The 18765-nt window shown below is 36.0% G+C and overlaps 1 protein-coding gene across 10 annotated transcripts in view; it reads left to right on the top strand.

Moving 5' to 3' along the window:
• Nucleotides 1-18765, top strand: part of DDHD1 (DDHD domain containing 1) — a 116167-nt gene that overhangs the window by 80572 nt on the left and 16830 nt on the right. For all 10 annotated transcript variants that reach the window (XM_054239950.2, XM_054239949.2, XM_002753916.7 and 7 more), the window contains 2 exons: nucleotides 5884-5990; nucleotides 16767-17029. In XM_054239950.2, coding sequence (XP_054095925.1) covers nucleotides 5884-5990; nucleotides 16767-17029 — 370 coding nt within the window. The remainder of the gene's footprint in view (nucleotides 1-5883; nucleotides 5991-16766; nucleotides 17030-18765) is intronic.

The raw sequence follows: 18765 nt of genomic DNA, 5'->3' as shown, positions 1-18765 counted from the left end.
AATGCAACAAGAAGAGCTAATGATCCTAAATATGTATGCACCCAATACAGGAGCACCCAGATATATAAAGCAAGTTCTTAATGACTTAGAAAGAGACTTAGACTCCCATACAATAATAGTGGGAGACTTTAACACCCCATTGTCAATAATAGATCAACAAGACAGAAAATTAACAAGGACATCCAGGACTTGAACTCAGACCTGGACCAAGGAAACCTAATAGACATTTACAGAACTCTCCACTTTAAATCCACAGAATATACATTCTTCTCAGAACCACATCACACCTACTCTAAAACTGACCACATAATTGGAAGTAAATCACTCCTCAACAAATGCAAAAGAATGGAAATCATAACAAACGGTCTCTCAGACCACAGTGCAGTCAAGTTAGAACTCGGAATTGAGAAACTCAGAACCACACAGATTCATGGAAACTGAACAACTGGCTTTTGAATGTTGACTGGATAAACAATGAAATGAAGGCAGAAATAAAGATGTTCTTCGAAACGAATGAGAACGAAGACACAACATACCAGAATCTCTGGGACAACATTTAAAGCAGTCTCTAGAGGAAAATATATAGCAATAAATGCCCACATGAGAAGCAAGGAAAGATCTAAAATCGACACCCTAACGTCAAAATTGAAAGAGCTAGAGGAGCAAGATAAAAAAAAAAAAAAACTCAAAATCTAGCAGAAGACAAGAAATAACTAAGATCAGAGCAGAACTGAAGGAGATAGAGACACAAAAAACTCTTCAAAAAATCAATAAATCCAGAAGCTGGTTTTTCTAAAAGATCAACAAAATAGACCACTAGCCAGATTAATAAAAAAGAAAAGAGAGAATAATCAAATAGATGCAATAGAGAATGATAAAGGGGATATCACCTCAGATTCCACAGAAATTCAAACCATCATCAAGATTGTTACAAACATCTCTGTGCACATAAACTAGTAAACCTGGAAGAAATGGATAAATTCCATTTCTAAATTTGCATCCTCTTGCATCCTCCCAATCCTAAACCAGGAAGAAGCCAAAACCCCAAATAGACCAATAACAAGGTCTGAAGTTGAGGCAGCAATTAAGAGCCTACCACCCAAAAAAAAGCCCAGGTCCAGACGGCTTCACAGCTGAATTCTACCAGACATACAAAGAGGAGCTGGTACCATTCCTTCTGAAACTATTCCAAACAATCCAAAAAGGGGGAATCCTTCCCAAATCATTTTATGAGACCAACATCATCCTGATACCAAAACCCAGCAGAGACTCAGCAAGAAAAGGAAACTTCAGGCCAATATCCATGATGAACATAGATGCAAAAATCTTCAATAAAATATAAGCAAACAGATTATAACAGCACATCAAAAAGCTTATCCACCATGATCAAGTAGGCTTCATCCTGGGGATGCAAGGCTGGTTCAGCATATGCAAGTCTATAAACATAATTCAGCACATAAACAAAACCAAAGACAAAAACCACATGATTATCTCAATTGATACAGAGAAGGCCTTTGACAAAATTCAACAGCCATTTATGCTAAAAACCCTCAATAAACTAGGTATTGATGGAACATATCTCAAAATAATAAAAGCTGTTTACAACAAACCCACAGCCAATATCATACCAAATGGGCAAAAACTGGAAGCATTCCCTTTGAAATCTGGCACTAGACAAGGATGCCCTCTCTCACCACTCCTATTCAATATAGTATTGGAAGTTCTAGCCAGAGCAATCAGGCAAGAAAAAGAAATAAAGGGTATTCAAATAGGAAAGGAGGAAGTCAAATTGTCTCTATTTGCAGATGACATGATTGTATATCTAGAAGACCCCATTGTCTCAGCCCAAATTCTCCTGAAACTGATAAGCAACTTCAGCAAAGTCTCAGGATACAAAATCAATGTGCAGAAATCACAAGCATTCCTATATACCAATAACAGACTTAAAGAGAGCCAAATCAAGAACGAACTGCCATTCACAATTGCTACAAAGAGAATAAAATACCTGGGAGTACAACTAACAAAGGATGTAAAGGACCTCTTCAAGGAGAACTACAAACCACTGCTCAATGAAATAAGAGAGAACACAAACAGATGGAGAAACATTTCATGTTCATGGTTAGGAAGAATCAGTATCGTGAAAATGGTCATACTGTCCAAAGTAGTTTACAGATTCAACGCTATTCCCATCAAGCTACCAATGACCTTCTTCACAGAACAGGAAAAAACCACCTTAATCAAGTCAATTCTAAGCAAAAAAAAAAAAAAAGCAGGAGGCATCACACGATCAGACTTCAAACTATATGACAAGGCTACAGTAATCAAAACAGCATGGTACTGGTACCAAAACAGAGATATAGACCAATGGAATAGAACAGAGGCCTCGGAGGCAACAGCACACATCTAAAACCATCTGATCTTTGACAAACCTCACAAAAACAAGCAATGGGGAAAGGAGTCCCTGTTTAATAAATGGTGTTGGGAAAACTGCTAGCCATATGCAGAAAGCAGAAACTGGATCCCTTCCTGACACCTTACACTAAAATTAACTCCAGATGGATTAACGACTTAAATATAATACCTGATACCATAAAAACCCTAGAAGAAAATCTAGGCAAAACCATTCAGGACATAGGAGTAGGCAAGGACTTCATGACAAAAACACCAAAAGCATTGGCAACAAAAGCCAAAGTAGAGAAATGGGATCTAATTAAACTTAAGATCTTCTGCACAGCAAAAGAAACAATCATTAGTGTGAATGGGCAAGCCACAGAATAGGAAAAAAATTTTGCAAGCTACTCATCTGACAAAGGGCCGATATCCACACTCTACAAAGAACTAAAACAGACTTAAAAGAAAAAAACACCACCATCAAAAAGTGGACAAAGGATATAAGCAGACACTTTTCAAAAGAAGACATTTATGCAGCCAACAAACATATGAAAAAAATGCTCATGGTCACTGGTCATTAGAGTGATGCAAATCAAAAGTACATTGAGATACCACCTCACGCCAGTTAGAATGGCGATCATTAAAAAATCTGGAGACAACAGATGCTGGAGAGGATGTGGAGAGATAGGAACACTTTTACACTGTTGGTGGGAGTGTAAATTAGTTCAACCATTGTGGAAGACAGTGTGGCGATTCCTCAAGGACCTAGAAATAGAAATTCCATTTGACCCAGCAATCCCATTACTGGGTATACAGCCAAAGGACTATAAATTGTTCTACTATAAGGACACATGCACACGAATGTTCATTGCAGCACAGTTTACAACAGCAAAGACCTGGAACCAACCCAAATGCTCATCAATGATAGACTGGACAGGGAAAATATGGTACATATACACCATAGAATACTATGCAGCCATCAAAAACGATGAGTTTGTGTCCTTTGTAGGGACATGGATCAACCTGGAAACCATCATTCTCAGCAAACTGACAAGAACAGAGATTCACCACATGTGCTTACTCATAGGTGGGTGTTGAACAATGAGAACACATGGAAACAGGGAGGGGAGCATCACACACTGGGGTCTGTAGTAGGGGAATAGGGGAGGGACAGCAGGGGGTGGGGAGTTGGGAAGAGATAGCATGGGGAGAGATGCCAGATATAGGTGAAGGAGAGGAAGGCAGCAAATCACACTGCCATGTGTGTACCTGTGCAACAATCTTGCATGTTCTTCACATGTACCCCAAAACCTAAAATGCAATTTTTAAAAAAGTGACAATACCAAATGTTGTTGGTGTTGTGTAACAGTGAGGGTTTTCATTTACTATTGGTGGGAATGAAACTTGGTAAAAGTCACTTTGGAAGATTTAAGTTGAATGTGAATGTACCCTTTGACACAGTAGTTTTACTTCTTAGAGATTTACTCTAAAGAAACTCTTAAACATGCACCAGGAGACATGTAAAAACAGTGTTATTTAGGATCCTGATTTACATGTAGTAGCAAAAAAACTAGAAACAACCCAAATGACTCTAAAAGGAGAATGGATAAATTGTGATATATAGAGTGACATATACTGTACAACAGTGAAAAAGTGGATTGCAGCTATATGCATCAACTTGGATGAATCTCAGAAACATAATATTGGGTGGAGGGGTGCAAGCAAACCACAGATAATACGTCAGCTTACACAGTGTTCAGAACCAGGTAAAATCTTTAGGCTCTGGCACATCGTAAATTCTATAGAAGTAATTGGGTGCAGTTATTAATATTATTACACATGTAGTAAATATATAAGGAAAAGCACAATTAATACAAACTTCTTGCCTGTAGTTACTTTTCCCTCTCTGCTAAGAGAGGCCTGTGATCATTTAGGAATATATTGTGGGTTTCTAAGATACTGGCAGTATTCTTAAACTAGATGGTATGAACACCTGTTTATGTATTATTCTTTAACCTGCCCATACAGAATTAAATACCTTCATTTATATGTGTCTGTATTTCACAGTAAAAACTTTTTTGGAAATGCATTAAAATGATATTTGAAGTATTGTTACATCAGCGTGGTAGTCATACCTTCCACTTTTACAATTTAAATATAGGTACAGTCTGTAAATATGTTGTACACCCACAAACAGCAACAGTATTTCCCTTTACATCTTTGAAAAAAAAAAAAAATCTAACCTTTGCTTGTCTTTCCCTTCCAGTTATTATTACATTGTATTAAAGTGGAGAAATAAGTTAAATAACCTAAGCCAATGCAGTGAAAAAGAATAAAAGTGTGTTTGAGTAAAATCATAAGCCTTCTGCTCACCTTGTGCTTTCAAATCACAATATTCAAGGAATAGTGCTTTGCATTTCTATAAGAAATACAAAATTTTCTTTATCTCTAATAATTTTATTAGGTGTCTAATGGAATAATCTTCCCAAGGTAGAAATTCCATTGGTTAGGCATAACTCATGGAAGGCTGTACTGGTTTGAAATGCAGACTATGTAGCAAGGCTTTTTTCAATACAGTAAATTACACCACCTTTATCTTATTTACTGAGGCCCATTGCTGATTTATTTGCCTTTGTGCATACTTGTGATCTGACGGTTCTTACCAATAGAATCTTTCGCTCACTAAAGATAAACAGAGCCAAATGTAGGATAACTTATTTTTACTGTGTTGCTGGTTGCCACCAGTGGCTCTAGGCAGTCTACATGGGTATTGCTTAGCCGAAGGTGCATAGATCAAAAAAAGAGAGAGGCTGGGCACGTGGCTCACACCTGTAATCCCAGCACTTTGGGAGGTCTAGGCGGGCAGATCACTTGAGGTCAGGAGTTAAAGACCAGCCTAGCCAAGATGGTGGAACGCCCCCATCTCTACTAAAAATATAAAAATTAGCCAGGCATGTGGTGCACACCTGTAATCCCAGTTACTTGGGAGGCTGATGCAGGAGAATTGCTTGAGCCAATAAGCTGAGATCACACCGGTACCCTCCAGCCTGGGGAACAGAGCAAAATTCCATCTCAAAAAAAAAAAAAAAAGAGAGAGAGAGAGAGAGAGAAAGGAAACAGAAAAGGAGGTACAAAAAGACTTGGGATTGTGTTTTGACACTTGTTCTAAAATACACAGCCTGGTTTTGTTCTGGGTACCCCTGAACTTCATGCAAAAGCCAGTACATAGAAAAAAGGGTGAGGCTTTATAGATTTGATAATGACTTTCATCCTTTAATGTTTCTTTTCAAGTCCTATTTTGTCGTTTATGGTTTTTTTCTTGCAGTATTTTACAGGAAGGGAAGGTCCATTACAGCCAAAACTAGTCTTGACTATTTAAATGTTAAATAGTTACTATTTCAGGCGACATAATTTTCTTCGCTATTTTTTTCCTATAACAGAGACCTTCTATAAGTTTAATTTACTTGTCTTGTTTTTTGTTTGTTTTTGTAGACACTGTTGATTCCATTACTCCTGACAAAGTACGAGGTTTAAGGGATATGTTGAACAGCAGTGCAATGGACATAATGTATTACACTAGTCCACTTTATAGGGATGAAGTAAGTATCATGATTATCTTGCCATTCGGTATTTTTTAGTGATAGCTTATAAAATGTCCTGAATTAATATTTTATTAATTTTTAAAAGCAAATGAGAAATTACAGGAATTCATTAATCTGTAAGTTAGCCTATTTTTAATAATAAATTTGATAGTCTTCAAATGAGACATTGGGACCCTTAATAAAAGATAGTCTCAGGGGTGGGGGACTGGTCAGAAATGGCTCTCTGAGAAATAACAGATTTCATAAATCTGATTAATTATATCTTTGATTGTCTTCACAAAAGAGTTGTATACATAAAATGTCCTTTAAATTTTTCATATATGATGGACATTTATTGCCTCACTTCTGTAATGGAATCGGACAGTTTTCAAATGGTAGTTTTGCCGATGCCTCCCAAGAATAACACTAAGGGTGAGAGGTGAAGGTTTATTCAAGAAGATGAGAGAATCTCCACCAAATGCATTTTGTCACTTTATTGATAAGAAGGAAAGGAATTCTGTTTAGTAGGAATAACTAACATTTGTTAATTGCCTAACGTGTTAACTTGTTTAATTCTTATTTTAAAAAGCTCTGTGAAGTAGGTATGATTAGTATCCTCATTTGAAGGATGAGGAAACTGATGACAACAGAGACTTGGAGGCTTGCTCATTCTGTGTCACTTAATAAGTGGCAAAGCCAGGATTTGAACCCAGGCAATATGGCTACAGAGCTTACACTGTTTACCACTCCTCTCCTCTGCGTTCACAATATAGCCAGTCTGTCTGTTATTTATTGGCCGATTATTTTGGCTTTGCTGGGCTTTAAATCAGTAAATATTTAGTGAGTCTCTATACGAAACACTGGCTAACAGGGGGCCACTTTACTGTAAACTGTTACCCCTCATTAGCAGGGAGACAGGGAAAATCAGTTCAAGTGTTTGAAAGTAAGATTGATTGCTTTGGTAACATTTATTTATCAAGAATCCCAGGTAAGATTTGTTAATATATATGTATACTGAATCAGCTGGTTGAAGATGTTTTGAAATAAGAGTATTGTCTACATGTTTATTGAAAATTTGTTTATTAAGAACTTAGTATATATAAGATACTATACAAGGGGGAGTCTCTGCCTTCAATAAAGTTTAAAATATTACAGTATATAGGTCCACCTTCATGAAATGTGATATTTAAGGAAGAAAAATTCATGAAAATGTTTGCAATTACTCTTTTTTTCCCTCTGAAAGAAGTCTTTAGGCTTATTGTTATAGTACTTAAGATAAATTACATTTCCATACTCCTTCATAATCATATATGGCCCCAATTTTTGTTCTAAAAACCATGCAGTAGAAATTATATTTTGCAAATTTTATGTGAGCTCTACAGATAGACTACCTGATTCCAGTCCCACTGTAACATGTAATTTTTATATGGCTTCTCTATCTGTGAAGTGGATATTCTAACAAGTAGCTACTTCATAGCATTCTTGTAAAGATTACTTAGGTAATGCTTATATTAACATGTGGTCCTTGGCAGTCAATAATTACTATTCTTACAGGTACTATAATATCAAATCATACTAGTTTCCGAATTCTGAGTAAAATTCTCCAATGCTGAAACAGATGTGTTGCTGCCTATAGATACCTCTGCTTTCGTAAGAGAAAGAAGGGTTTGATGTTTTGGTCGGGAGCTTGCTTTCTTTTACAAATTTTTTTAATCTAAAAGTATTCCTAACTAAGCTTTGAAAAACTAAGTCTGGAGTGGAGCCTGACAGTAGGATTTGATGTTTATGTTTACTGTATAAAGATCATAGATTTCTTAAGATTCCATAACCTATAACTATCTCTATAATAGACATGTAAAGTATTTCAGAGTTAACAGGTTGTTTTATATGTATTGATTTATAAATTTAATTTGCAAAATATTTTCTGAGCACATTTTGACACACTTTCATTCTATAAGCTAGTGAAGGGATAGATTTGGCAAAGGAAGTAACAGATGCTGTTGTTTGTATCTAATTCCTCCCCAGTATTTTTATGTTCTTGAGGATGGAAAAAGGAAAAAACAGTTTTATCCCATATCCCAATTCTATCTTTAGATATTCAAGCAAGTGATAACAAGGTTCTAACCCAAAATAGTGTCAATAGGAATAAAGAGAAGAGATGAAGAGATAGATTCAAAATATGATAGAATTAAGAAGTCTTGAAATGATTTGTTATGACTGATACTGGAAGGGAAGAGACACCTGATGCTTACAATTTCTCGTTTAGGCAATGGTAGATGGTTCCAATATTAACTACAAATGGAGGAAGGGGAACCCGATTTTTGCAGGGGATCTTAGTATGTATCAGAGTAGAACGTAAAGAAAATAATGAATTATACTTGTAAATTTTTTTACAGGTAAAATCATATGTACTTGTAAAATCATGTGTTTATGATTTCCTTCTGGAGTTGTATAGCACAGAATATAATATTAGAAATGAAACTAGTGAGAGTGGAGGAAGGAGGATAGCAGAGAGCATGTTACCATACACGTGCATATACATGTTTGGTGGTAACCCTAAGAGGGCTCAAAGCTCTGGCCATTGGCTAATGGTGACTGAGCAAATGGTCACTTTCTGTAATGTTCTTATATGTGGAAAGATAACTATCCTCTCACAAGGGAACTGAATAAAATAGATACTCAGTAGGAAGAGGCTATGATAAATGGGAGATAAAGGGAACACCCAGTTCTTTGAATTAGTTTGTCTTTTGATCCAGATGAATTTCATGGGAGAGCACTGAGAACTTGTGACTGAGATTCATCAGCACACTTTAGCAGAGATTTTCAGACATCCCATCCCCAATTAGAATCATTTCATACTCATTAAAAATAACAGAAAAAATAAAACCCGGGTGAGGGTGGTGGGTACTGGAATTTGAGGGTATCATTGTAAATTCAGCAATTTCTAAGTTATGCAGGTGTGTTGTAAGTATTACTTAAACATGTAGGTGAATATGTATATATACAGGCATACCTCAGAGTTCAGACCACTACAATAAAGTGAATGTCACAATAAAGCAAGTCATGCAAATTTTTTGGTTTCCCACTGCATATAAAATTATGGTTACACTATACTATAGTCTGTTAAGTGTGCAACAGCGTTGTGTCCAAACAAATATACAAACTCTTAATTTTAAAAGAGTTTATTGCTATAAAATACACATAGACATGAAATGAGCACTTTGGAAAAAATGGCACCAGTAGACTTACTCAACACAGGGTTGCCACAAACCTTCAATTTGTAAAGAAAAAAAAAAATGCAGTGTCTGCAAAGTGCAATAAAACAAGGTATGCCTGTTCATGTGTATATTTCCTAAATTTGTCCACTCAAGTGGCCAAGAAGCAGTCACCCTAACTGAGCACACCTAGCACCCAGATCTTTTCCTCTAGTGCTGTTATTTCATGCTAAGGAAAACCAGGGTTCCTCAGGAAAATGGCTGATTCTGGGGCTAGGACAACTTATGACAGAAGGTAAGAAGATGCTCAAGAGAATCATGGGGCAGGTCACAAGAACACAGGGCCAAATTAAAGAAGCAGCTCTCACTAGCCAAATCTGGAACAATTTGAGCCCCAAAATAATTAATTATTGTTACTTATTTAAGGAATTATTAGTACTTTTAATATGGAATTATATTAAGGATAATGTAATAAGGAATTATAAATCATTTAAAAAATTATTATAAATTCATATTGACTATAAATAAACAAATAAATGGGGAGAAAGGAGGATCCTTGCTTACAGTAGAATGCCAAAGGCCTGATGGAGGGAGTCCTGGAGTTGGAAAGCCATTTTACAGCTGTTATGGTAGAATTAGATAAGAGAAGACTGGACACATATCATTGATGGATACTAAATTGAAGGCAGTATTTCCATGAAGAGCAGGATATTTACAAGGTCATAAACTATATCCTGCTTTTACATGGTCATAAAAAAATAAACCAATTATTCATTTGAGAAAGAGCAACAATAATTATATGCTGGAGAAATCAAGCAATACCTAAACAGGGTATTCCTGAGGAACAGATGGACATTATGCACCTCCGGATATGACACACGGAGGTGGACACAACGTCACTTATACAGTACACTGACAATGAGGAAACATCAGACAAACACAAAACAAGTATGTTGTAATACAAAGTAGGGATGAGACTGTATTCTTTAAAAATATTATCAGGCTGGGTGCAGTGGCTCATGCCTGTAATAATACCAGCTCTTTGAGAGGCCATGGTAAGAGGATCACTTGAGCCCTAGAGTTCTAAACCAGCCTGGACAACATAGCCAGACCCTGTCTCTACCAAAAGTAATTTTTAAAAAAATTAGCCAGTTGTGGTGATTTGTGCCTGTAGTCCCAGCTACTCTGAATGCTGAGACCGGGGAGGATTGCTTGAGCCTGGGGGGTTGAGGCTGCAATGAGCTGTTCTCATGCCAATTTACTCCAACCTGCGTGACAGAGCAAGACCCCCATCTCAAAACAATAAAACAAAAATCAATATCATAAGGGCAGAGTGGCTGCAGAAAATGTTCCCGATTAGAGGATGCTAAAGAGAAATGTAACTAAATACAGTGTCTCATCCTAGATTGTATCCTGTACTGGATTGGGGAAACTGCAGTAAAAGACCTTATTAGATACACTGGCAGAATTGGAATGTGGATGGTAGCTTAGATAAAATATTGTATTAAAATAAATTTATAAAGTTGATTACCATGATTATAGAAGAGAATATTCTTAGTTTTAGAAAATATACGATGAAGAATTTAGTGGGTAAAAGACCATGACATATGTAATATATCCTTAAATGTTTCCCAAAAAAGGTGAGAGTCTATGTGTTTGTGTTTATTATAGAAACAGAACAAGTGATAAAGCAAATGGGATAAAATGCTAACAATTGCTGAACCTGGGTAAGGTTGTATGAGTGATCTTTGTGCTATTTTTATTTTGCAACCTTTTATATATTTGAAATTATTTTCAAATAAAAAGACACCAGGCAGGGTGGCTCATGCTGGTAATCGTAGCACTTTGGGAGACTGAGGCGAGCAGATCACTTGAGGCTGGGAGTTGGAGACTAGCCTGGCCAACATGGCAAAACCCCATCTCTACTAAAAATAGAAAAATTAACCATGCATGGTAGCAGGCGCCTGTAGTCCCAGCTACTTGCGAGGCCAAGGCAGGAGAATCTCTTGAACCCAGGAGACACAGGTTACAGTTAGCTGAGGTCGTGTCCTTGTACTCCAGCCTAGGTGACAGAGTGGGACCCCATCTCAAAAAAAAAAAAAGTTAAGAAAAGGAATAGTTTCCCAGATCTCACAGAGGAGATTCTTGTTCAGTGGTTCTGAGAAGGAGCCTGTGATTTTGTATTTTTTAACTTTTTCCCTACTTGATACCATCCCCGGAATTCTGGGACAACACTGCTTAAGGGATTGTGAAGAACAAAAGGGATGCTTCGTAAGTGAGAGGTGGACAAACATTATTCCTTTATTTTCTTTCTTTCTTTATTTTTTTGAGACAGGGTCTCACTCTGTCATTGAGGCTGAAGTGCAGTGGTACAATTTCAGCTTACGGCAGCCTCCATCTCCTGGGTTTAAGTGATTCTTGTGTCTCAGCCTCCTCAGTAGCTGGGACTATGGGCACAGGCCAACACACTTGGCCAATGTTTGTATTTTTAGTAGAGATGGGTTTTCACCATGTTGGCCAGGCTGGTCTTGAACTCCTGACTTCAAGTGATCCTCCCACCTTGGCCTTCCAGAGTGCTGGGATTACAGGCATAAGCCACCATGCTTGACCTATTCCTATTTTTAAAAAAGAAAAGATGATTCTGCAAATTAAAATCTATTAACATGAGATTGGTGTTGGGTAATAGTCTAGAATAAATTATTTAAAAGTATATGTTTTCTTAGGAAAGGAATGATTAAGAGTAAATCACATGCCTGGTGAATGAAACTTGTTTGGTTTATTTGAGAGGCATTCGAAAGAGCCTTTCCCCCGCTCCCAGCCTTCTTCTCTGAGCCTTTGTAGTCACATAGATGCAGATTCAAAACCTGACACTTCTGTAATCTCAGCACTTTGAGAGGATGAGGGCGGCAGATCACTTGAGGTCAGGAATTTGAGACTAGTCTGACCAACATGGTGAAATCCTGTCTCTAAAAATATAAAACTTAGCTAGGCATGGTGGTGTGTACCTGTAATCCTAGCTACTTGGGAGGCTGAGGCACGAGAATCACTTGAACCTGGGAGGAGGTAAGATTGCAGTGAGCCAAGGTCACATCACTGCACTCTAGCTTGTGTGGCAGAGCAAGACTCCACCTCAAAAAAAAAAAAACTGTCATTTAACCAATTATGTGACCTTAAGTCAAATTTCTCACTTTGTTAGCTTCCTCCCTTATAAAATGGGATAAAATAGGTACTGAAAAAGTTTGTCATGAGGATTAAAGACTAAATGTTTATAAAGTTTCTGGTATAATTTGTGGTTCTTAGACATTCAAGTTATGATTGATTCTGTTTATATTTATGAATTGCAAGGGCCATAATTTTTTTAATGTGCTTATTCTGTTAACTTAAAAAGTAAAGATCAGTGGATAGAAAATATGGAAAGGAACATGTTTGTTTACTGTAGTGAACTTTGTAGTAACACGGCTGTCTCTAAAGATACACCCTGTGATGTTAATTTTATTATTTATTAGGTCTACAATATGATCTAATCAAGTCAGCAAATCTCTTACACAGTAAGCACTGGATAGCTTTTCAAAAGTTTAAAATAATTTCTAATTCCTATAACCACAGCTCAAGAGCTAACATTTATGAAGGAAATGAACGTAAGGAGGAAAAACCCAGCAGTTTCAAGAGTGAGTCCAAGCACACAAAATATGGCTGAGGAATGGTTGGTCCTCTGTTCTTCCTTCTTCAAGAAATTTGAAAGAACACTTTAAAATGGAGATATGCACTAAGGTAGAGGCTGAGTAACCACTTCTCAGGGATGCTACTGAAGGGACTCCTGCCTTCACAGCAGTTTAAATTACATCATTGCTGAGGTCTCTTTTAACTCTCAGATTCTGACATGCGCATAGGAGAACACTAATTAATGATTTTCCTAAATTCCTGAAAAGTCATGGTAGGGGAAAAGTTGTGTGTATCAATCAGTACTTCTCAGATGACTTTCTGAGGACTAGTTTAAAAAATCAAACAAAAAATTAATCTTAGACTATCAAGAGATCATCAGAGAGCCTTTGGCCCTTTCTTCAACGTAAAAGTAACACAAGAAATCCAGAGATCTTGTATAAATCTGAACTCTCTTTTCAATAGCTTCTAGAAATAAAGAATTATAAAGAGAATTGTCCTAGCCATATCTTGACATTATTTGAATTATTTAATTCATATATATGACTAAAACTGTCTAAATTACGTTTTCTCATTATAATTTCTTGAAGAAGGAAGAGCAGAGGACCAACCATTCCTCAGCCATATTTTGTGTGCTTGGACTCACTCTTGAAACTGCTGGGTTTTTCTTCCTTACGTTCATTTCCTTCATAAATGTTAGCTCTTGAGCTGTGGTTATAGGAATTAGAAATTATTTTAAACTTTTGAAAAGCTATCCAGTGCTTACTGTGTAAGAGATTTGCTGACTTGATTAGATCATATTGTAGACCTAATAAATAATAAAATTAACATCACAGGGTGTATTGTTAACCTTGGCTGAGATGTCCCAAATGAATACATTTGGTCACAAAGGGATCCTAATTGGGAGAATATAATTGGATCAGAAAGGAGAATAAAAAGGGAAAAAAATTTTCCAATTAGAGTAAACTTGTTGGATGCAATGTCAATGTGAATTTATCCTTTCACTGATGAGTGGATGAGATATAGAAGCATTTAGAGGTAGTACAAAGCTATTTAAAAAGTTGGCTTTCAGAACCATAATATCTGACCACAGATGTCCCATATATATGCATAAGCAATAGAAAAAGAAAATGCTACCAAATCCAGATATGCTCTAATAAGGAAATACAAAGGCCATTTCTAATCAAGTGTATAATTATTAAAACAGATGACATCATCAGCTCTTCAGAAACTGTCTATGCTATGCCTCATTCCGTAGTGAAATATTTTAATATCAAATAGACTTTCTCAGCCTTAGATAATTTGCTCTTGTCTTTTTTATCCATATATGATTTCCAGACTAATGAAGTATTTGGTGTAGTGAGAGATGCTTTAAAATTTTGAATGTGAAATAGGTTAATAACTGGTAGTGTGGTTTCCTTTTTTAAAAAAAACTTTAATATGGGAGTAGGCTGGTATTTTATAAAAACAAAAAGATTGGGTACTTTTTGTCAAAGTACTGAAGTGTATATCTTTTAGTGCTTTGAGATTTACATGGTACAAGTCTTAAAATCAAGGTCCTGAAAAATAAAAACTGTTAAGAATCGTTGCTTTTTTATTTTTATTTATTTATTTATTTTAATTAATTAATTAATTTTTTTTTTTTTTTTTTGAGACAGCATCTCGCTGTCACCCAGGCTGGAGTGCAGTGGCGCAATCTCGGCTCACTGCAACCTCCACCTCCTGGGTTGAAGCAATTTTCCTGCCTCAGCTTCTGAGTAGCTGGGATTACAGGCACGAACCACAATGCCCAACTAATATTTCGTAGTAGGGTTGGGATTTCGCCATTTGGCCAGGTTGGTCTCAAATGCCTGATCTTGCGATCCGCCTGCCTCCACCTCCCAAAGTGCTGGGATTACAGGCGTGAGCCACAGCACCCAGCTGAACTGTTGCTTTTAAAGGAAATTATTTTATCTAAGCATTAGCTTTCTCTGTACCTACTTTATGTAGATTGCAAATCAGGAAAAATAAGACATTTTAAGGATTGCTTGATATTCTTATCAAAGCCAAATCCAAAGCATAATATTATAGTTCCCTTCAAACAGAGCCATGTAGTATTCCATACTGCATATTTTTTAAACTATATTAACTAGAGTTTTACTTACAACCCATGTTTTACATGCACTGCCATTAAATCACTAGTTTCTAAAGTGTGGTCCTCAGGCCAGTAGCATCAACATCATCTGGGAGCATAATGAAATGCAAATTCCCCGGCCACATCTCAGCACTTCTGGATCAAAAAGTCTGGGGTGGTCCCTAGAAATCTGTATTTAACAAGCCTTCTGGGTTATTCTGATGCATGCTGCAAACTGGAGAACCACTGCACTAAAGCACAGAATTCTCTCTTTCTTCCTGAGGAAAAAAAAAAATGTCTAATTAAAATAAAACGTTTGCCTTACTTCCTAGAGAAAAGGCAGCTTATCATCCTTCCACATGCTGCAAGCTTGTCTTATCCTTTTGTTTCTTCATCAGCTGAATATATGTCATCAGACATGATAGTTTCAGAGCTTTAACTAGACCTCAGTATTATAATATGGAGCTCTGAGATGTTAACAGAGAGACCATCATTCCTTTATTTATGTCACTGCTAACCCTGCCAATCATAAAGTACATAAAGAATTATTTTCAGGTTGTGTCAGCAGATAAAGAATGTTCAATAAAAGCTGATAGTGGCTAGTTTTCTTGAGACATAGTAATAAGGTTGAAAACAGAAGCAACAAATAACCAATATTTGTATGTCAGAGTAGCAGCTGGCATATTAAGAAGTATTGAAATGAGAAATTGAACATCCAGCAGGAAATTCATAATCGAATAGAAGTAAGCAATGGTAGGAAGAAGAGAAAACTGCCTTAACACTCAGGTCAGGTCCCAGGATGGGTTTTAGTAACAAAAGAACCGTATTCTTCTGACTTTATGTAGTATTTCAGTAATACTTGTTAAAGCTTAATTTCAAAGAAGGCAGTTTTACAAAGAAATGTTACAAAAATACTCCCTATGTTATAAACCTCTGAACTTAAAATAGCCCTGCTTTCCAGACATAGAAAACAACTTTTTACTTTCATGTCTGCATTTCCAACTTAGTGGGAATCTAAACTATCCAGTAGATTAACTTTAGTTTATTCTTCAGTCATACAGTGGCCTTTTATTACCTCTATCTAAATGCACAATAATTTATAATAGGTTAGTATACCTGTTATCATAAACCCATATAGTCATTTCTAAAATTTACTGAATAAAAACTACAAGTTAGAAAAATTTAGAATTAGCACACGGAAGTTAAAATGAAGAAGAAAGTTGCAGGGGTCTTTGAAAATCTGATTGGTATCTGCATAGAACTTTGGTTTTTTTTGTTTTTTAATCTATAGAACTGCTGGCTTACACAGTTGATTTAAGGACTACAAAAGGATCTATGTAGGTAATATCTGCCTAGACTCTTTTTTTTTGAGATAGACTCTTGCTCTGTCACCAGGATAGAGTACAGTGGTGAGATCTCGGCTCACTGCAACCTCCAGCTCCCGAGTTTAAGTGATTCTCCTGCCTCAACCTCCCAAGTAGTTGGGACTACAGGTACACACCACCACACCCAGCTAATTTATGTATTTTTAGTAGAGATGGGGTTTCACCACATTGGCCAGGGTGGTCCTGATCTCTTGACCTCATAATCCACATGCCTCAGCCTATCTGCCTACATTTTTAGTGATGATATGTATTATAATATTATGTATACCATACTTTATTCCTGCAAGATTTTGAAAGACCTAAGTTAATTTTAACAATAGGTATATTCAGTCAGTAATGTATGTTTTTCTACCTTAATATATTTGAGTTTAGAATAAGTCAGTGACAATCTAATACGATAATGTTTTCTTATTTCAAACAGCTAGTTAAAGGCCTTCAGCAAGAGCTGAATCGATTATATTCCCTTTTCTGTTCTCGGAATCCAGACTTTGAAGAAAAAGGGGGTAAAGTCTCAATAGTGTCACATTCCTTGGGATGTGTAATTACTTATGACATAATGACTGGCTGGAATCCAGTTCGACTCTATGAACATTTGCTGCAAAAGGAAGAAGAGCTGCCTGATGAACGATGGATGAGCTATGAAGAACGACATCTTCTTGATGAACTCTATATAACAAAACGACGGTAAAATATCCTAATCTTCTGAAAAATTGTTTAAATTTCTTAGTGGAATTACTGGACCTTTTGGAAGAAAACTAAAAATTTCATGATAAAGAAACAATGCATGGTTCAGGACACAAAGATTACTACATAGCTTGCCTAATCAAACTAGAGACTTAATTTTCATAGTAATTACATGCATTTTCCTACAGCATAAAATAAATTGTTTTGTTATTCTCCTTGTATTCCTTTCATCTTTTCTTCACAATTTGTTAGGAGTGAAATTTAATACTTATTCCAAGCTTAGTCACTGCATAGAATCCTTATTGAAAATGTTTACCAGTTTATAAATGTTTGTAGTTTTACTGACCTTTCGAGGTGAGTTTCTAACTTTGTTATTATTCTGAAAATATTTTTAAGTGCTTTTTCTGGCAAATACATTTTTTTTACATATGTTGTATGTATAAACATAATTGTATGTGTTATATAATTATAGATATTATAATTATTTAATCATTTATGTCCTTCCCAATACTATCTTTTAATTCTTTGCTACATTTCTACCTTCATCTCTAGTTACATGCCTTATTGTCTGTGTTCTTTTTATCCACTTAATTCTAAGATGACAATGAAAAATCACTCATTTTGATAATTTAGTAGCATGTTAAAACAAATGTGCTAATTGACTAAAATTTTTATTCGTTTTGTTTTTGTCTTATAGATGTTAACTAAGGATTTTATTTAGAATCTTATTAAGTACGATAGGCTAGATACATAAATATTATATTGTCAAAATAATAGTTTTGAAATAAAGTGTCATGTTTGGCAAGCCTCAGAGCAGCATCTTAGATGATGTATAAATCCAGTAAAACTTAAAAAAAATAAAAATAAAAATAAATAAATAAATAAGCAAGCAAACAGCATGGAAAATAACAGATTTTTTTTTTCTTGAGACGGAGTTTTGCTCCATTGCCCAGGCTGGAGTGCAGTGGCACAATCTCGGCACACTACAACTTCTGCCTTCTGAGTTCAAGCAATTTTTCTTTCTCCCACCTCCCCAGTAGCTGGGCTAACAGGCACCTGCCACCACACCCGGCTAATGTTTGTGCTTTTAGTAGAGATGGGGTTTCACCATGTTAGTCAGGCTGGTCTCGATCTCCTGACCTTAAGTGATCCGCCCACCTCAGCCTCCCAAAGTGCTGGGATTCCAGACATGAGCCACTGTACCTGGCCAACTATAGCTTTAAAAAAAAAAAACTTCTATAGTTTACTAAATAGTTTACATGGTTAAGTAGCTATGAAACATTGTAATAGAAAATGATGTTCATCAACAGAGAAGGGTTAAACTGTGGTTCACCTGCATTTTGGACAGTCATAGTTGTTAAAAAATATTGAAGTAGATCAGGAGGCAATGAAATAAAAAGATCTCTAAACTATTAAATATAGAAAAGACAGAGAGAATAGTATATATGGTATTAACCATTTGGTATGATTTTTTTTTTAAAGTGTGTATGTGCTTGTATATGCCTTACATTTTACTACAAAAAAAAGCTATTAACAGCAGTTTTCATGACAACTGAAGATACTTTTACTAATTGTTTCATAAATATTTATACACTTTTTGTACTGTGGCAAAAACATTTATTAAACACTGTCAACCAGGATTAATGTGAGAGATAATGGGCCATCCTCTGCATCTTTATACTTTAGTAAACTAGCAAGCATCTAATATTTATGAAATTGTAAATACATGTGTGTAT

The sequence above is a fragment of the Callithrix jacchus genome, chromosome 8 (assembly GCF_049354715.1).
Source record: "Callithrix jacchus isolate 240 chromosome 8, calJac240_pri, whole genome shotgun sequence".
Classification (NCBI taxonomy): Eukaryota; Metazoa; Chordata; class Mammalia; order Primates; family Cebidae; genus Callithrix; species Callithrix jacchus.
This window is presented reverse-complemented; position numbering and strand designations above follow the sequence as displayed.